The 21,003-nt window shown below is 42.1% G+C and overlaps 1 protein-coding gene across 1 annotated transcript; it reads right to left on the bottom strand.

Moving 5' to 3' along the window:
• Positions 1-517: 517 nt before the first annotated feature.
• On the bottom strand, positions 518-20,749 carry ALLC (allantoicase). The gene is made up of 12 exons (XM_077310220.1): positions 20,630-20,749; positions 18,572-18,702; positions 15,876-15,926; positions 13,797-13,884; positions 11,339-11,464; positions 10,236-10,315; positions 8,745-8,877; positions 6,619-6,774; positions 5,439-5,512; positions 2,899-3,007; positions 2,380-2,507; positions 518-1,421 (listed from the first exon to the last, which is right to left on the bottom strand). Exons 2-12 carry the CDS (start codon positions 18,659-18,661, stop codon positions 1,269-1,271), a joined length of 1,188 nt encoding a protein of 395 aa, XP_077166335.1. The 5' UTR covers positions 18,662-18,702; positions 20,630-20,749; the 3' UTR covers positions 518-1,268.
• Between the last annotated feature and the right edge of the window lie 254 nt (positions 20,750-21,003).

Below are 21,003 nucleotides of genomic sequence, written 5' to 3'. Positions count from 1 at the left end.
AAAAATAGGTCTCAAAAGGCATGTTCATGGGTTAATTCGTAGGGGTGCCAACCTCCTGGCAGGGCCTTGAGGTCTTCCATAATTTCAACATCTCTAAGATGAATGTGATCAATTCCCCTGGAGAATATGGATGCTTGGGAGGGTAGGTTCTATGGCATTTTCCCCTGATGATATCCCCCCTCAGACCCTGGAGTCCCTAGTCTCGACCCCTAAATCAGGGGTAGTCAACCTGTGGCCCTCCAGATGTTCATGGACTACAATTCCCACGAGCCCCTGCCAGTTTGCTGGCAGGGGCTCGTGGGAATTGTAGTCCATTAACATCTGGAGGGCCACAGGTTGACTACCCTTGCCCTAAATTATCAAGGATGTCCCAACCCAGATCTGGCAATAGTATTGGTAAGGCCCAATACGCACAAACGGACCGACTCACAAAAGATACTTGATACGGTATTTTGGTTAAAATAAAGATAATGAAATTGAAAGCCCAGAATATCAAGTATGCCACACACATGACCAATAACGTAATAACTTTTTAATTATTATTCATAAAGCAAAAGCTTTTTAGACGAGCAAATATAGACACGGCTTCAGAGAAGAAAATGAATAAACTCCAAATGCATTATGGTATAATATCACTAAGACAAGAAAAACATTTGCAATCAGTTTTAATACTGTTAATACTTCCAGAATCTGTAAACATTCTGTATACATTTGCCACAATTTTAAACATATTTACAGAGCAAGCCTTATCAATTGCTTCCCAGCAAATAGGCCTAAAGTTGAGTTTTTAAATCTCATATAAACAGTGTCATACATGACAACATGTTTTGAATTTTTTCCAAGTTATAAGGCAAGCAAAATTAAAATGTATTATTTTTGTAATGAGCAGTAGTGGTTATGCTTAATATTTTGAAAGCTATCTAAAAGAAAAAAAATCACGCACCCCTATGTGCCATGTATAGGAATTTGGAGGGGCATAAATTACTGCATTATCCCAAAGGTTTTTGTAACTGCATGCTCTGCATCTTATCATTGCTTAATTATAAATAATGCATCTTCCCAAATCAGATAACATATTTGCAAAATGTATTTTATTCATTCACCTAGAGAAATGGGGCATTATTGCACATCCATAACAATTTTTGTGTTTGAACCACTCATGTGGAAAACTCTGTACAATTCAATGAATATATAAATACAGATTAATGTATTAATTTTGCATATTAGTGAAAGTGAAATTCTGTCACAGCTTTTTTCTTGGGTGGTTTTTACCCTCTCACGTGGGAGGGAATCCGTGGAAAGCCCCAGAGACGCAGCCTACTTATGCCTCCATCTGGGGCAATAGTAAGTTTCACATGAGTACAGACGTTCAGTGTTTGTATGGCAGTGGCATCAAAAAAATGTCTTTTGTGGGGTTTGAGCTGGAAGGGAAAAAAGAACTATAGTAAATTGGATGTTTAAGTTCTGCCTTGTAACAACTACCCCCTCCCAACCTGTTCAGGTATTAACTACAGTCCATTTTAGCAGCTTCCAAGAGATTAAAACCACCACCCCTCTAGTCATGGCCTAAGAGGAGAGGTTTCCTCCATCTTGGTGAAAGCCAGCTTGGTGTAGGAGTTAGGAGCATGGACTTCTAATCTGGCCAGCCAGATTTGATTCCCCGCTCCCCCACATGCAACCAAATGGGTGACCTTGGGCTCTCTACAGCACTGATAAAGCTGTTCTGACCGAGCAGTAATATCAGGGCTCTCTCAGCCTCACCCACCTCACAGGGTGTCTGTGGTGGGGAGGGGAAAGGGAAGATGACCATAAGCCACTTTGAGACTCCTAGTAGAGAAAAGCAGCATATAAGAACCAACTCTTCTTCTTTCTCAAAGGCCAACTTGCTCTGTTGCCTCAGCGTCTGTGCCTCATGATGGCCAAAGAGGGAAGCACACAGGCTTCTTACAAAGAAAACCTTCACAACATTGCTGACTGGCTCAGAGCCAGCTTCTGCAGAGTGCAGCCTGGGCACCGTTTACTTTGCTTGCTGATTTCTCACTCTCTCGCTGCCACAAGGTGGAGTAGCCAGGCCATCTGGCTCTCATCTAAGCAGTGAGGTTTGTGCCAGGGACAGCAAGAAAACCATGAAGGAAATTAAGGGCCAAGGAGTCCAGCAGTGGCAGGAAGAGAGAGCTCTGTATGCTCAGAGGTACTGTGGTGATTCTTAAGGTGGTATTGTTGAATGTGTGTATGTTTGCTGTAGTGGTGCACAAGGCACACAGTAATCATGGGGCTCTTCTAGTTGATGGTAATTGTGCATGTGGTTCTCCAAGTCAGTATGACTGGGCTAAAGAGAAAGGAACCCGCTACTTTCAGATATGGACGTTGCAAACGTACCGTCATTACAGGCAGCAAGACATTCCATTTTGTATCCTTTTCCAGGGACCATTTTTGTGCTATGCAGTTATTTTCTTCTTGTACACTCAAAATACAAGCGTCAAGTGTACAAGTATCTGGAAAGTTTCCTGATAGTAAAAAAAAATGGATATAACAATAGCCTTTTGTCATAAAAAGCAAGATCGTAAATCATACATTTACTTGGAAGTAAGCCCTACCTGACCCCAGGTGATATTTATTTCCACACAAACATACATAGGATCAAGCTTATAAAGAACCCTGTGATATTTGCAAAACTGAAACATGTAATGAAACCTGCCCATCAGAGATCCTATTACAGCTTGAAGGGGGAGAAGGTAAAATATTTTCTATATTTCATTAATTTCTCATATTTCACCTATCAACAAAATTGATCAAAAATGTTTGCCTCTGAATCTTTGAAACATTCAGGAATATTCATACAATTAATGGACATGCAAAGAAAGTAACAGAGTCAAAGGACTGAAAGCATATATTCACCTTTAAAGTGATTGGTGTCTATTTCTACGTGTGTTATTATACCCGGATGGCCCAGTCGAAAAACTGCCCATTCCCTTCCTGGTATAAGGAGGTTTCCTTTGTCATCAGCCTGAAATTGAAAATACAGAATTATTTGGCTAGTAATTCCTCCAGAGAAGAAATGGGCATAATCCATTAGCACCGCAGATGTAACCTCTGTGTCTCTAGACTTCCCACACCTATGCACAGGCCCTCTGGAAACTTGTTACTGGTAGGCAAAAAGAACATACTAGTCTGAAAATATGAAGCTACATACATCAGAGCATTGTTTAAAGTAAACCCCTAACTGCTACACATGCAAATACACCAGAAATTCAGATCCCAGAGGGACATTTTTCTGGTTGAGTAACACAGTACATGTAGTGACTCAGTTTTAACACGTCTCTGGGTGGAGGGAATTCACACCGTTTTTAATCACCACCAGTATTACATTTAAATCAGGTCACACACAGCATGACATGGGAGCTGCATACCTTGATGATCCCTGACATATAGCCCTTCCCTCTCTTTTGCCTTTCATTGGTAAAGGTCACTTGCACTGCACCTGGGGCAACTGATTGTGCCCTGTGTGTAGGTGGAAAAGGCAAAGTTTGAAAAAATTGATTGATGATTGTCAGCTGGATGAAAAAGGGGCAATATTGTTTTTAAAGTTCACCTTGACATATTTATATTGGGATATATTATGGCTACATCATGTGTAGGTTTTTAAAAATTATTCTGTGGAAGAAATATGCAAATATACTTAAATCATGGTAAAAAGGTAAAGGTAAAGGTATCCCCTGTGCAAGCACCGAGTCATGTCTGACCCTTGGGGTGACGCCCTCTAGCGTTTTCATGGCAGACTCAATACGGGGTGGTTTGCCAGTGCCTTCCCCAGTCATGACCGTTTACCCCCCAGCAAGCTGGGTACTCATTTTACCGACCTCGGAAGGATGGAAGGCTGAGTCAACCTTGAGCCGGCTGCTGGGATTGAACTCCCAGCCTTATGGGCAAAGCTTTCAGACGGCTGCCTTACCACTCTGCGCCACAAGAGGCTCATGAAAAATCATGGTAAAGAAGTCTTATTGATAATATTGAGGGCAAAATAGTATGGATGCAATTTAGAGAATACTAAATTGTGAATACTAACTAACCACCTGGTTCTAATCTATGTTCATGCCACTCTTGACATGAGGGTAGGGTTATTAACATTTCTTAGTAAGTGGATATCTTCAAGGACTTGTGGCATTTCTCTCTCCTCCACTATGTCCTCTTTTCATGTGAAAACCCCCATAACCTCTCCCCTTTCTCTGCCTCATTCTCTCCTTCTCAATCATTAATCAGCCTACTTTTTATCTGTTTTTCGTCTTGAGCTATATTTATTATTTATAATAATATTAATAACTTTATTATTATTGCCTGCCCTTCCCGATTGAGTCTGAGTGGGTAAAGGTAAAGGTAAAGGTATCCCCTGTGCAAGCACCGAGTCATGTCTGACCCTTGGGGTGACGCCCTCTAGCGTTTTCTTGGCAGACTCAATACGGGGTGGTTTGCCAGTGCCTTCCCCAGTCATTACCGTTTACCCCCCAGCAAGCTGGGTACTCATTTTACCGACCTCGGAAGGATGGAAGGCTGAGTCAACCTTGAGCCGGCTGCTGGGATTGAACTCCCAGCCTCATGGGCAAAGCTTTCAGACGGCTGCCTTACCACTCTGCGCCACAAGAGGCTCAGTCCTGAGTGGGTAACAACAGGATTTAATATTTGTCTTTCGCCACAGGGGGCGGGGAGGGGGACAAAAGTAGTTTACATTCCTTTTTACCCTCACAGCAACTCTGTGAGATAGGTTAGGCTGAAACTATGTGAGTGGCTCAGCATCACATAGTGACCAGTGATTTGAACTTGGATCCTCTAGAGCAGGGGTAGTCAAACTGCGGCCCTGCAGATGTCCATGGACTACAATTCCCATGAGCCCCTGCCAGCAAACACTGGCAGGGGCTCATGGGAATTGTAGCCCATGGACATCTGGAGGGCCGCAGTTTGACTACCCCTGCTCTAGACCCTTCTCTAAAGTTCTAACTTCTGCACCACACTGGCTTTCATACAGTGGCTTCTGTTGAACAGTAGTAAACAGTTATATCTAGGTGAGTTGGGGAAGTCACATAATATCAAGTTACACACTGGTTGTTGTCAAGCCTGGTCCCAGTAAGACCTCCTTTAAAGGATGATTTGTGGATTTAAGTATTCACAGATGTGGGCCACACATCACTATTAGTAAATAAGGACGGCCATCTTGATCGTATGAATAGTCTCCGTATCTCTACCTTCTGCCCTACCTGTGCCCACTCCCAAGCCTCTGCTAGAAGTCAAAGAGCTCTCAGCAACAGGAGGCTGCAGCAGAAGGAAGAATCAACAGAAATCTACACACATACACACATCTGTACAACTGCCTTACCACTCATGCAACAGAAAGTGTGGATCCAAGTCAAGATTCACATATAAAGAACTATGTATATTGTTCGTACTTTTAGAATTGACGGTCTTTCCAAACTTCTTCTTGTCTCCCAGCCGTCTTTCATGGACTTCGCACGTCCTGTTCCTAACCAATTAATTTAAATCTCAGAGTTAATACTAAGGAATACTAACAGTTAATTATCAGTTAACTAATCTGTACTTGTTTGTAAGTATTATAGGGAGTGCTTGTGGGATGGGGGGCATGTCTCCCTCTATAGTTGGACATCTCTCAGCTTTCACCTCTCCATTCTCCACTGCCATTACATTGGCTCAATACAGAGCGTGCCAGCTTTGCACAGATGTACAATGTCTTTCCAGAGCAAAACTGGAAGCTATGTCACTGTGTTAGGATGAACTCTAAGACTTGCCCCAAACTGAATTGTTTAAACATAGTTTGGGTGGATCCCAGAATGTTACCCCAATATGATGATATCATTTCCGGTTTGCAACAGAAGTGACATCACGTGATACCAGCAAGCTTATCCCCCACCCCATAATTTCTCCTAGCTGTTTCTAGCAGTGGTTGGCAACCCTAAAAAGGAATGTTTTCCTCAAATTTCCTCTGAACTTAGTATGGCAGAAACCTGAATAAAAAGAATCATACAAGTTATTACTCATAAGTTTAAACTGATTAACTTATTGAATATGCATAGGAATTAATAGCTTTGATGAAAAAAAACATTTTTTTTTGTTTTTAAATAGTATGTGAGCTTAGCAGGAACTTTTAATTAGGACACCTCTTCAGTTGTTATCTGATTAAGTTGCATCCTTAGAATTTAAGGAACATCACAGAGAAGAAGAAGAAGAAGAAGAAGAAGAAGAAGAAGAAGAAGAAGAATTGGTTCTTATATGCCACTTTTCTCTATCCAAAGGAGTCTCAAAGTGGCTTACAATCGGCTTCCCTTTCCTCTCCCCATAACAGACATCCTGTGAGATAGGTGAGGCTGAGAGAGCCCTGATATCACTGCTCAGTCATAACAGCCTTATTAGTGCTGGGGTGAGCCCAAAGTTACCCAGCTGCAGGATTAGAAGTCCATGCTCCTAACCACTACACCAAGCTGGCTCTCAACAGTGTCATATTGCAGACATGCATGAAAACTTTACAGACTTTGAGACATATTTTACCTCCTGAATGAAATAAAAACTAAACAAATTATTATTAAATAGAAAAGGAACTAGTCTTACTCTTACCCAGTATATTATGGGGATGACCTAACTGAGCATTGCTATATCCAACACAGATACCTCCATTCACCATTGCCACCAAATCATTCAAATCATTCTGACCAGAAAGTGACCAGTCTCTTGATATCGTGCCATATACTTTCAAACGTGCAATTCCACCATCTACAGGGAGGGAAAACCATGTCTTTTAATTATGACTTTACAGTTTAATCAGTTTAATACCCAAGGAATCATCACTTCTATATACTTTAGTACAATAGCTGAGTTTAATAATAAAACATATTGAAAAGTTATATTGGAAACATTACTATTTCCACTATATTACCATCAGCAGAGACAATGTTTTATATGTCCTGGCCCCCAAGGACCTTAAAATCTGGGGGAAAAATATTAGAGAAGATAACAGAGGGAAAGACAAGATTGGTGATGTATGAATAGAAGTCATGGTTAGGCGGTGCTGGTTTTAGATTGCACCTTTGATATTGAAGAAGAGAAGAGTTGATTCTTGTATGCCAAAGAAGTTGGGTTCTTATATACCCGAAGGAGCCTCAAAGGGGCTTACAGTCGCCTTCCCTTTCCTCTCCCCACAACAGACACCCTGTGAGGTGGGTGAGGCTGAGAGAGCCCTGATATCACTGCTTGGTCAGAACAGCTATATCAGTGCTGAGAGGAGTCCAAGATCACCCAGCTGGCTGCATGCGGGGGAGCACAAAATCGAACCCGGCTCACCAGAAGTCTGCACTCCTAACCACTACACCAAACTGGCTCTGGGAAAGTGGGGTGAATATGAAAATATAAAAATATAAAAAACAATATTGATCAAATGCCATTCTATCACCAAAGGGAACATAGAGGTTCCTTAAACAGTTGAGAGCAGAGATAAACATTGGAGATAAATTTAGACGCTGTCCCAGGTATAGAGTCACTTTATTGACATATGACTGGTTTTCCACACAAGATGCAGATAAGACCATGGCCTGAAAGAAATTATTCCACATAGCATTGAAAGTCCAGCCAAAGGAAGACTTGTGAAGAACATTGCGTTGTGCCCCTCTGAGTTCATTGGTCCAGTGTCTGGAATCAGTGACTGAGCAGTTTAAAGCAAACTGCCTGAAACTGAACCCTTCAGAGGTCCTATGGCGTGGGAGGAAAGGACTAGGCCAGGAAGGGTGCCTTCATCTTGTAATCAATGTCGAATCCTATTGTATTCCGCCTTGAGACGGATAGTACAAGAGGGGTGGTATAGAAATCAAAACATAAATAAATGAATTTTTCTTTGTTCATAATAAAAAGTATTGTGTGGCTTTTGTTTTTGGATGTTGCTTTGGTGAATCAACTATCTGACACCTTTGCTTGCCCTCAGATTTTAAACCTGCAGCTTTCCCACACATTCTAACCTACCTACTCTTTCACCTTTCCACTGAGAGGGGTCACCAAGCTCCCATTCAAAATCTAAAGCAATTAGAAGATCATTGCCTAATAAACATTTCTCATTGAAAAAATATCTATGGCCACTAAAAACATATTTTAACCCCCTTTTGTCAATGACCTTTAGTACCATTGACTAAATAAATAAACAAACATAGATAAACCTTTGTATCAGTGCAGTATCACAAGCTGGAAGCTTGCACCAGATCAACCCTAACTTCCAGGATGCAGCAGTGTTGCACTAAATCAGAGAGGATGTTGTGCAGATAGAATATGGGAGTGGAAAGTTTAGTCTTCTTGCCCATGTCGACAAGACCAAGCATTCCATTGCAGTAGTGCAACTATGGAACATCAGTTTGTTCTATTCCTCATATCATTCTGGGTCATTGTTTAGCATAGGACATTTTTGGAGGTTATTTTTTGTTGGTCACAAGTCTCATTTCTGCCAAACAAGCCATGACACTGAGTTGGGAGTTAGTTTCTGCTCAGTCATCTCATAATACATGGAAATGTGTACATGCACAGATAATGAATGCAAGAAAAGTTAATACCAAAAAGAAAAAAAAATAACCAAACCCACAACCCTGGCAGCTAGATGCATAATTTTCTAATGAGGTTCCATGATCCCCTTTGGTGTTGGAAACCGAACAAATAAGATGGAATAGAAACAGAAATAAGTCTTTGTTATGTACATTTTATCTTACCTGGATATATGTTGAGCCTTATGTGAGTCCACTTCTGCTTTGAAGTCACATGGAAATAGTTGCAGCCAACGTCAAGATTTCCTGATTTTATCTCTGACATAGGAACCAAGTAATCCCATTCATTTGACCTCATCTGAAGACATATATTAGTTAGTTGTTTGCTTTCAGGTCAGAGATATTCTTTTTAATTTGTCTATAGAATCTCAGTATTTCTTGTTACAATTTGGCTTTTAGTGTTGCTAGAAACTATTTTTTTACCTACATGTCTCAGCTAAAGATGAAATAGCATTTATTCAACATTTTAAAACATTCCAAAACAATTCTAAAAAGCAATATTTTATATATCCATGCCGAAGTCAGCTAAAGGGACTACCATATACTAAAGGCAAAACTTTTTTAAAACAATAATTCTTCCTTTGAATTGATATCAAAGCAGGACTAACATAATTTATTTGCCAGATTTAGTACCTAATGTAACAGTTATTTTAAAAAAGGAATTAAAGAAGAAGCCAGAAAACGACAGACCCATCACTGTAACTTCTAGGTCAAGAAATTGGTGGGCTGGTGAGAAACAATATTAAATTTCAATCATCAATTTAGCTTGCCACTTCCAAATAAGGGGAAGCAAAATGGACCACTGAAATGGCTGCCAGCCATTTAAACTTAACAGCTTGATGGGTCTAGGTTGTTCATGCCCTCCCATAGCTTTACATTGCTTCCTTTCTCCCTGAATTCAAGTGCATTATGGAGGTGATTAACCATTTTTCCAGTCAGCTTTACTAAGCAGCAATGTTGCATAGGGGTGGCTGCACCATACAGTGTGCATTGTGGGACAGTAAAAGCTGGCACCAGATTCTGCCAGGAGAAGCAAGGATATGACGAGCTTAGGAAACAAAGCATAAAGATGCTGAAGGAAGAAAAAGATGAGCTATCAAAGGTAATGAAGGAAGGAAGCAGAAAAAGACAGGATAAATTCAGGCCACTAGCCACTGTGGTGAAAGGGGGGGGGTGAGCCCCATCAATCATTTGTCATGCTCCTCCAATCAATACTAGGGCTTGGTGTTAAATCTTTTTCACGTCTTTCATGAGTAAATTCTCTGTGCAAAAAGAAACTGAGGTTAAAAAGGTATGAATCCTGTCATAAATCTTCCAAATGTGAATTCTCTATGCACTTGACTAGAATAGAATTAGTAGTTAGCAAGGTTGAAGAATCCTATTTTTAAAAGCCTATGAGGAGGGGAATCATGTATATATGTGTGTGTGTGAGAGAGAAAGAGAGTTAGATCTCTTATATTATTAGTTTACATTTTTATATCATGTAATTCACCTTGAGTCTCAAGTAGAAAATTGGTAAATAAATAAACAATACAGTGTAAATAAATACTGATAGACTGAGCACCACTATACTCATTTGTCGTCCCCCCATAGCAAGTTTTGTATGAAAACCTCAGCTCGATTCATTCTCTGGTGTTTTTCTTAGCTAGAGTTTACCTCTTCAACAGCTTTGAATTCTTCTTCTGAAGCTGCAGTTCCTATTCTGGTCCCTCTTGGTGGCAGTGATGGTATTTCTTCTGCAAGGACAACATGCCAGACCAAAGCATGATAAATAATACCAGCAGAATTAGTCTGTCATCAGTGGAAGGTTAAGAATCAGGGCCATTCCGCACCCAGAAAATATAGTGAAAGGCTTACCTTTTGCTGATGCCAATTTGGGGCATTCTACCTGATATTGTCAGCATCCAGCGTCCCAGCAGCAAACTGGCAGCTACATCCTCCCTTTTAAAGCACTAGTTGGGGAATCTCATTGTATGTGGTTTGGGTTAGCAAATTACAGTATGTGGGATTAGGATTGTTGTATATTTAGTGCACACCCCAGCTATTGCATTTGTTTCATTGCAAATGTACCCTACAATACCATGAAACTATGATACTTATTGGCAGCTAGCATAATGTGGAAGAGGAGTAATGAAAAATGGTTATAATGGCATGCCAACCTTTATTGCCAGTACCAGCACCCAGTTCTCCAGAACAGTGGTCCCCAAGGCCTTGACGCTGGGCTGCGGCTCCCTCTCCCTGCCCCCCCCCGCAGCAAGCTTGCGGCCCGGGAAGCTTCTTACTGCGGGAGGGGGGGAGAGGGAATCAGGGCCACGCCCGCGCATGGCACATGAACGGCCCTGGCGCACATGCGCCATGCGTGGGCGCGGCATGCACAGCCGGGCAGGCAGTTGCCCTGCCGGTCCTTAGCCTCAAAAAGGGTGGGGACCACTGCTCCAGAAGACAATCTGAAAAGGACTCCTTTTTGCCTTGCCCACCCCATACCCACTCCACAAATTTCATTATTTCTGCTTATAGGCCCTAAAAAACAGTTTCTCAGTGACTCACACCAAGGTAGGGGAAACTTGAGAGTTCACCCTTTTTAGGACCCCATTTCTTTTGCCTTCACTGTTTCCAATAACAGGACCAGGATTTCTATCCTTAGGCTATTTCCTCCAAGCCCTGATCTCTGGAGCTCAGTCATCATTCTAGAACTCCCAAGTCCCACCTTGAAGTTGGTAATCCTATGGAAGCTCAAAACTTCCTTGTTTCTTAGTTACCTTGTTTTAAATAAGCAGCTTGGATTGATAACCGAGGAGCACAGTTTCCAGCAAAATAAGATGTGTCTGCCTCAAACCCATAAACAGTTCCTGGCACCCCCAGTTGAATGATGCACCAATCATGTCCTAAAAGACAAAGGCAAGACTGATTTTAAAAATTTATCTATCTATCTCTCTCACGCATGCGCACGTGCACGCACACACATGCATATATAATCTAGTAGCACTTTTAAAACCTGTGAAGTGTTATATTGGGTATAAGCTTGTGTGCATGCGCATATCCAATATAACACTTCACAGGTCTTAAAAGTGCCACTAGATTCAAATTTTGTCCTTACCTGAATATACTGTAATCCAAGCCTACGCTTGTTCCTGGCCTGGAAATTGCAACTGGTGCAAAATGTGTCTGCTAGGGCGGTGGTCCCCAACCACCGGGCCGTGGCTCGGTGCTGGGCCGTGGCTCCCTTTCCCCCGCCCCCCCCCCGCAGTAAGAAACTTCCCAGGCCGCAAGCTTGCGGCCCAGCAAGCTTCTTACTGTGGGAGGGGGGAGAGGGAAGCAGGCCCACGCATGCGCAATGTGCATGCGTGGCGGGGCCGCGCATGCACACATGTGCCATGCTCGACCGAAAACACACGTGTGCGGCACTTTCGCGTGTGCATGCGCAAAGTGCCACACATGGGGTTTTTCGGCCGCACATGGCGCATTCCGCATTGCTCATGCACGGCCAGGCAATCGCCCTCCCTGCTGCCGCCGGTCCCCAGCCTGAAAAAGGCTGGGGACCACTATGCTAGGGTCTTCATATTTACATCTTGGTGAGTACACATCAAGCTTGTGCTTAGGCAGCTACATTGGTAACCAGTTGCAGCCTGGATCAAGTTCAAGGTAATGCTATTAACCTTTAAGGTCATCTGCTATCTGGGCTCCTCATATGTGTGGGATTGCCTATCTCCCTATGCCCCTGCAGGGCTCTTCGCTCTGTGGGTATGAATCTGTTGCCAATTTCCTGCCTGAGGGAAATCCTCCTGGCTTTGGCCAGGGCTAGGGCCTTTTCAGTTCTGGCTCCTACCTGGTAGAATGAGCACCTGGGAGAGTTGTGGGCCCTCTCAGAACAGGGGTTCATGGGAATTGTAGTCCATGAACATTTGGAGGACCACAGGTTGACTACCCCTTCCCTAAGACATTTCTTGTTAGAAGGTCTGTGAGCCAGGGGGCGGAGAGTGTTGTCGCTACCAGGGGGTGGTTGTAATTAGGGTTTTAATGTTATGACTGGGGTTTTATGATTGTTTTATGGGAATTTTAGTGTGGGGAGAATGTTTATTATGAATTGCCACAAGCCATTTGGGAGTGACAGTATAGAAGTCAGAATATAAATTAATTAAATAATATCTAGCACAGAGCACTCAAGCACTTAGTTATGCTAATGGCTTGCTCCCCCATTCCCTGCTAGTAAATCATTCAAAGCTGAGAAAACTAAAGTGAGAAGGAAAATGCTTCATTGTGGACAGAAAGGCCATCCATAGAGGGTGGGAGAAAGAGAGTTTGTAAATATTCTGGACAACGGGGGCGGGCGGGTTCTAGTTTGGGCAGTTCTTTGGATACACATAAATCTCAATTAATTAAGCTTTCATCAAGGAACTACTTCTTGTCCACAAGACCACGGACAACAGAGAGGGACCCTAAGCTGGAGATCTGAACTTACCGCAACTTGAAGTAAAGCTTAAAGGTAAAGGTAAAGGTATCCCCTGTGCAAGCACCGGGTTATGTCTGACCCTTGGGGTGACACCCTCTAGTGTTTTCATGGCAGACTCAATACGGGGTGGTGTGTCAGTGCCTTCCCCAGTCATTACCGTTTACCCCCCAGCAAGCTGAGTACTCATTTTACTGACCTCGGAAGGATGGAAGGCTGAGTCAACCTTGAGCCGGCTGCTGGGATTGAACTCCCAGCCTCACGGGCAGAGCTTTCAGACTGCATGTCTGCTGCCTTACCACTCTGAGCCACAAGAGGCTCGAAGTAAAGCTTCCTAAAATTCCTAAAATTCAGCATCATTTAGGAAGTTCCTAGCATGGGGACAAAAGACTGTGTTTTCACCTTTTCCTTGTTCCCTTGCTTCAACAGAACGTTTGTATTCTGTTATTCCTTTATTAAACTTACTTCTTATATTTTAATTGCTGGGTGTCATCTCTGGAAAACTCCATCCCTATAAGGTCTTGCTACCTAAAGTATGATAACGGGGAGGGCCAGTAGAGGAAGTCTCCATACCCAGAGCACAATAGTTCTAAAGTGCAAATCTATGGTGGATTGTCACTGCTCTTGCTTGTAGATTATCCTAAGAGCAATTGGTGGTTATTTAAGTTGTTATTCGCACCCTTATATACAATGCAAGAATGTGTCTACTCACAGTTACCCATAAAACTGAAAGTTTCCATGGGAGTTTGGCTACTACAACAGCAGCTTACCTGAAATTCGTTTTCTTCTGGTCTCCCAACCATCCCTCCACTTTCCATACTCAGTGAACAGATCTGTATGAGAGATTGGTCTCTGTTCCTATTTGAAGATAACATCAAGATAGCTCGATAGTTAGCTTGCATTATAGTGGTTTCCATTATATGCAAGCAGCTACACAGGCTTTCAAGTAATTAGAAGTCATTTTTCACAAATTAAACAAGCTCGTTTTTTGACAGCACCAACAATACAGTAAAGACTAAGAAGCAGCTGAAAGAGCACAGTGTAGATTAAGAAGAAGCTGAAAGCTACATAAATTCCCATTGAAATTAATGGGACCTCAACATACTTAAATGTGTGGGGTCATTTCCCTTATGTTCGCTTAGGTAGTAGCACTAAAACTGTAGTGTTCCATTTCATTGCAGCACTCCTTTACATAGCAGAGCTTAAATATAGAAACCAGTGTGCAAGATAAACATTTTTTTCTGAACAGAAATAGAAATAATGTGGCAAATAATATGCATATCACTGCAGTTTCTCCACATGCAAATAGGTTATAATGCATTTTGAAAGAGTTGCCATAAGGCAGCATTTTGTGATTAGCATGAATGGAACTATCCCTGTGGTTTTGCCTTTCTAATGTGGTTGGTCACCAAAGACCTAATACAAGGAACTGAATGTTTCTTAATGTCCCCAGCCTTCTCAGTGTGATACACATAAGAGTTTCTAAGTGGGACAAAAAGGCAGAAGCTATTGCAGTTTGAATTGGGGGGCGGGGGGGATAGCAAACTCCCCATGAAGCAAGAACCTAGAATCTTCTATGATTTATTTTAAAGACAAAAGAAACCAAGGGGCTCAGAATTCATATACCACTCCCCCCCAAATCTCATACGGATTCCGCACAGGCAAAAGAAACAGGGCCAGCACCCATATGGCAGCCGGGCTAATCCCTGCAGTCACATGACGTTGGTGCTAGCCTGGGCCTGGCGAGTGTTAGGCGCTCAGTTATCCCTCGGCACAGGAACATGGAAATATCTTAATTCCATGGTCTGCTGCAGGGGCAAACGGGGCCTCTCCCGCCACAGGCCTATGTGGACAGGGAAGAGCTGGGCCTTCCAGGCCTGGCTATGCCCCCTCCGACAGCAGCCCAGAGGGGACAGAAAATGCCCCACTCAGCTCCGTGGCACTTTGCGGTGCTGTGGGACCAAATGGGGCATTAAAAAAAAATTGCACAAAGGAGGGTTCATGATCCCACCTTAGTGCAAATTTTTTTAAAATCTGCCCCCCCAGGTGACGAAACCATTCCACCCCAACTGCCTCTGCGAGGAAGCAGTAATCCGGGAGGACCTAATCTGCCACCGAAAAACGTTCTCCATAGGAATGCAGGAAGCAGTAGAGCATGCTGCTCCACCGCAACACACTGGCGACAGTGTTGTGAGGCTGCCACTTTGCGGAATCGCCCGTGCAGAATCAGTATCAGTAAGGCATAGAACAGCTTTGAACAGTTGATTTGCATCTCTGTAACAAGATAGTGTTACAGAGATGCAAATCAATCAGTGCTTGCACAGGGGATACCTTTACCTTTACCTTTTTAACAAGATAGTGTAATGAAACAGCTGTGCCATGGCCCAGATCTGAACCAGGCATACCACATCTAGTTTTGCCTTTAAGAAAAAACAAATTCTGACCACAGATTTTCTACTATATATATTGTTTGGTCCAGATTATTTGGCAAACTTGGCTAAAACTAAAGCAATCTTGGGGTGCAGTTACTCTAAGGGGAGTTGTTGCAGGAATATTGGTTGTGTTGCTTGCTGTAGAAATCCATTTACTTCAACTATGCCCTTGGCTTGTACATTTGTAAACAAACATTCCCAAGATACCATAACTTCCAAGTGCTGTCTCTCATCCAAAGAAAATTCAACATAACAACACTGTGCTTTGATTTCTTACAAGGAATAGGGAGCATAAAACAGTAAGAGATGTATTCTGCAGCAAAACCTGGACATTAAACCATCTTAAACTGCTCTTAGTGCTAGCCTTTACCACACTCTGTTTATAATCTAAACAAGGGATATATGGATTTTGCCTACCTTTAAGAGATTTTCTGCAGGAGCAAAAAAGTCATCGGTTGCAAATAAAACCTTTATAAATTAGAGCAGATTTTAGGAATTAATTATAACAGCTATGTACACATTACTTCTAATTTTATTTTGCATATACTAAAACATTTTCATGTAAGAAGCTATTAGCATCAGCTTTTCTGCTTTTTTCATGTAAAATTCTGGCTTTTAAAATTATCTAACATCAGGCTTCTATTTTTCTTCAACAGTCCATTTTACTAATGGCTCCAAATTAATGGCAATCTAGCGTGAGTGCAGCAGCAGTAGAGAAAGAAACATTTCCCCATCCTTCCACTCTTAGTGCAGCTTGCTATGTCCTTAAGAGTCAATGGGCCCCTGGGGCGGGGGTTAAATTGAAGGTCTGAAGCAGCAGAAAGAATCAACCCCCCCCCCCACAAAAAATCCCTCCAAGAGTAGGTGCGTCTTCCATGGTGTAAGATATACTGAATGACTGGTTTTCTGTCCTGGCTCCAGACTGGGCAGATTCTGCACTTCCTCCCCCCCCCCACTGTCAATCCTACTGAATTCATTGAACCAGGGTCTTTCTCCTCCTCCTCCCCCCCAAAAAAATTAAAGCAGAAAGCCTTCTGCACTTGATTGGGAAAGCCCAGAGTGGGGAGGGGAGCACTGGTCACAAAACTGAACTACCATTCCTAAACTGGCGAAGGGGAGGGTGAAGTCCAGCCGGCATTAGTGCTTTATTCCTTTTCTTTTGACTCCTGAGTCAGCAGCAGCCTCTCAGAGAATGGGGCAAATATCTGCTGAGAGAGGTATGGGCTTCTGGAGTGCAATAACTTTAAGACAGGGAGGGAAGTCTTGCAACTGGGAACCAGGAAGTCTTTGAACTGACGCCATGGCCAATCAGGGAAGAGTGCTTTGGAGCAGGAAGCTAATTTGCAAAATGGAGACATCTACACACTTACTGATGGCGGTTTTTCAAATATCAAGGCTTATATCCACTCCTGGATATCATGGGGGAAAGGTAGGGTCACTGCAGATCTATCATGCATGTTGCAGAGGGAAAATTTAAAGTGCCCAATATCAAAATGGAAATCGAATTGAGTGTAGATGGGAGGGATTTATTCAAGCTGGGAGTGGATAAAAAGCCCTGGTGAAATGGTCTCCTTAATGAGATCGGGACCTTCCATTTCTGGAGGGCCTGCAAGACAGAGCTGTTTCGCCAAGAAATTATAGTTGAAACCAGGAAATTAACACCAAGAAAACGCTGGCCTCCCTGCTCACACAACTGCAATATGCCATCCACAAAACACCACCTCACCCAACTGAATTGGGTTCCCTCTGTAAGGTTTTTAAGAAAGCAATTTAATAATAAGATATAGTATAATTTAATTAATATATGTTCAAATGAGTAGCCGTGTTGGTGTGAAGTAGCACAATAAAATCAGAGTCCAGTAGCACTTTAAGGTGCTACTGGACTCTGATTTAATTAATATATGTTCATTTAAAACATTTAAAAACTGCTTATCAATGAAAAAAATAATTGCATATGTCTTCCTGTTACCTGCCCAGAGCCAGGTAAAGGATGATGATGATTAGGTAAGAATTCCCATAATAAAAATAATGGTAAGGACACAATTGACCCTTTGTCTGCCTCCCAAATATCCTTTGATACACAACTAAACTAATGCTGTGTCAACTTCTAATATTACCCAAAACTGACTCTTACCTAGATGTGCACAACAGCTGCTCACAGAAGGATCTTTATAGGGACAAACAGAGGCTCCCCCACTCCCCATTGGAGCTACAATGAATGACATTTAAAACATCTGTAGGAGCCCACTTCAGCGTGGGGATACAATGGGGGGCAGGAACCTCCCTCCTCCTACCCTCCTGATACCTGCAAACCATTATAATTCTGTTCCCTGAAGTTGCTGCGTAGCTAGAAAGAACCCTGACCTTCATCATTATGTGTCATTTGGCTCTAAGGACATATTAGAAACAAGTAAGCAAAAAGCCTGCCTGAGCAATATTTATTTATTTTATTTATTCTTTGGACCTCTAATTCGCTACTCCGGGGGTTGCCAGCTCATGGTGACTCACAATGCTCAAATATATACAATAAAGTTAATTATTAAAACCATTCATAAAATAAACCAACAGTAACTTAATATATAGAATATAATAACAATACAGTTAAACCAAGTTATGGTCTTTCAACAGCATGAAGCATCCAGATTTTGACATTTCCGGGGGGGGGGGGGGATATGGAATATGTCACTGTCCCAGCCCCAATCAAACACCAGGTGGAAAAGCTCTGCCTTGAAGGCCTTGTGGAATAGGTTTAGTTCTCAGTTTAGTTCTCAGGGTCCTCAGTTATTCTGGGAGCTCATTCCACCAGGTAGGGGCCAGGACCAAAAAGGCCCTGGCTCTCGTCAAAGCCCGGTGTTATGAGAGCAAAGAATTCTCTGGGAAGCATAGGCAGACAGGCAGTCCCTCAGTGTGACCGGTGTGTTGTTTAGGCAGACCTTTTCCTGGCCTGTTCTTAAATGTGTTAGGGCTTTTAGAGTTCTAACATATCAGGTGACTGTTTTTTAATATATCTATATACCTTGTCAACCATTTTAAGCAATGAGGAAAAGCAATATAGAAACGTAATTAAATAAACAAGCTGAACATGATAGTAAGACATAACCAAGTGAATTTACCTTTCCTCCTGTAATTTTACATGCCAAATCATTCAGATGTACGAAGTCAGGCAAAACAAAAGGCTTTCCTTCTTTGAGATGAGCAGACATCTTTTTTCAAAAGACACAGCAAAAATAACTGATTTTTTTTTCTTTTGGAAGAGAAACAAAACAGGCCATAGTTATCTTTTTTTCCCCTTTTGTCCCTACCTCAGTAGTGTTTTCTTGCTTCTTAGAAGTAGTCCGCCATGGCTCAAAAGTTAATATTGGGTAACAAGGACCAAGTGATAATGCATCAGGGAACATCATAGTAGATTCATATAATTTATGATCCGCCTTATAAACCATATCTTCTCTCTCCTCCCTATGATATTCTGTTGCTCTGTAACTGTATGCATTGTAACATGTACTTTGAATAAGCATAAGGAACATCCTGTGAGAATAGTTTACCATACTGGAAAAGGGTGTGAACTGTGAGCTGGAAAGTTCATATCTTATATCAAGGACTTAAGGTTTTCAACCAGCCACCATTGTTCAGTCCTGGCACACTCCTGTACACCTCTATATGTGGCTAACTCTGTTAACATAGAAAGCTGTTGTGAGGATTGAGGGGGTGGTTTGCAGGAAGCCTTGGAGTTTGCCAAACATGTCTGTTGAAGGATTTATTACCTCCCCTCTTCCACTGCAGCCCAAAAGGCCTCCCCAAAAGCAGTTCAAAAGGAACTAGGGACTCCCAAGAACAGCATGAAGGAAGAACTGGAGGTCTATGGTGAGAGGACAAAATTAGTGACTATCACCATATCTTGTCAGCAAAAATACTCTGCAGGATCCAACCCAAAGTATCTTAGGCACTCTATGTGCTTTGGAGATGCTATATGTCACTGTAACAAAATCTGTAAAAAAACAAACTGGTCCCGGCCTGGTAGAACAGTCTGCCTGAGGAGATCAGGGCCCTGAAGGGCTTTAAAGAGTTCTACAGGGTCAATAAATATGGATGGATGGATGGATGGATGGATGGATGGATGGATGGATGGATGGATGGATGGATGGATGGATGGATGGATGGATGGGTGGATGGGTGGGTGGATGGATGGATGGATGGATGGATGGATGGATGGATGGATGGATGGATGGATGGATGGATGGATGAGCGAGCCTGTGGTTCTGCCAAGCCTATGGTTGAAGCCACAGGGTTACGCCTGGGTTTCTACTTGAATCCATCAACCTCACTCTGATGTAATGTATTGCCATTTTAATGCACTGCCCCCTCCCCTGTACTGATAAATTTATAAAACCTCCCCTTTCTGCACAGCCATATTGGGCAAAATGGGCAAATGGTATTGCATTTTTGTCATCTTTTATCTGTATTTAGAATTATATTTTAGTGTAATTTAAAGCTAAATATTATATTTACATTTTAAGGGGCAGACTGAAAACATGATTATAAATAAATTTCAATATATATAGTCCTTCAGGCCGCAGCGGGAGGTGGCAACAAATTAAAGGCTCTTCAAATTAAAACGTACAAAAATAATGCAAAATAATGCACAATACAAATGTGATTGAAAATGTGAACTAATGTCTCTAAAACTTGCCAAGATGAATGTGTACCTATTCACGAGATACTGCAGTGGCTGCTTTTCAGGATCCTTTTCTTCCTTGTAAGAAATTGCCTGGCCAGTTTGTACCTTGTGTCGCATTGTCTCTGCAGGATGGGAGGCAGCTGAGAGCCTTCCAAAGATTGGGTGTCTGAGGAACTACATACTGCATTTCTATAGGAACTAGTTCAGCCCACATAAGTTACCGTTCAAGTGTGGAGGCTATTAACATATGTTCTAATCACAGGCACCACCGTCAGTATTGATAAATAGTAACTGCTGAATTGTACAAGCACACAGTCAAAATAAAATAAGGCAGTTACAAGTCATTAAGTAGTAACTTATACCACCCTGGACTGCTTGAAGAAACTTTTGGTAATTTACTTGCAAAGTAGGAAATTCTAATTGTTAATACTTCAGTCTGAATAATGTCTTTGTTATAATATTACAAGAGAAATATATTAAAATCAGTTAATCTTACTATTTTGGTAGTTTTGCTCCAAGGCAAAGCTGAGGAATCAGCAGCATGAAGAGATTAATGTTTCAAACAGGCCGTGTGTCGAGTCCAAAATAAGCAAGTTACACAATTAGTAGACAATCATTACATGATATTGATTTTTCAAGAGATGACTCCCTTCCTGTCTAAATATCCCCCTTTCTTATGCAAAATCATAAAATCACAGGGATTTGCATCCCTTTCTGCATCTTAAATATGCACAAGATTTATCTCAGTAATACTTGACTTAAGGAGTGCATGCTGAACTAATATAAGCCATGGTGTCTCTGATGCACCTTTCCACCCTTGATCCCTTGTCTTCATGCCAGTTGTTCTTGGCACTGTCTAAAACAGACAGA

The sequence above is a fragment of the Paroedura picta genome, chromosome 1 (assembly GCF_049243985.1).
Source record: "Paroedura picta isolate Pp20150507F chromosome 1, Ppicta_v3.0, whole genome shotgun sequence".
Classification (NCBI taxonomy): Eukaryota; Metazoa; Chordata; class Lepidosauria; order Squamata; family Gekkonidae; genus Paroedura; species Paroedura picta.
The sequence above is the reverse complement of the archived record's forward strand: the minus strand, read 5'-3'. Positions and strand labels throughout refer to the sequence as shown.

What these genes read in the sequence shown, in the direction of transcription:
- ALLC (XM_077310220.1), bottom strand. Translation starts at nt 18,661, where the DNA reads ATGTCTGCTCATCTCAAAGAAGGAAAGCCTTTTGTTTTGCCTGACTTC. An exon ending in GTAAAATTACAGGAGGAAAG is followed by an intron (nt 15,927 to 18,571) that starts GTAAATTCACTT and finishes TAATTTATAAAG; the next exon opens with GTTTTATTTGCAACCGATGA. An exon ending in TCATCCCCATAATATACTGG is followed by an intron (nt 5,513 to 6,618) that starts GTAAGAGTAAGA and finishes TTAATTGGTTAG; the next exon opens with GAACAGGACGTGCGAAGTCC.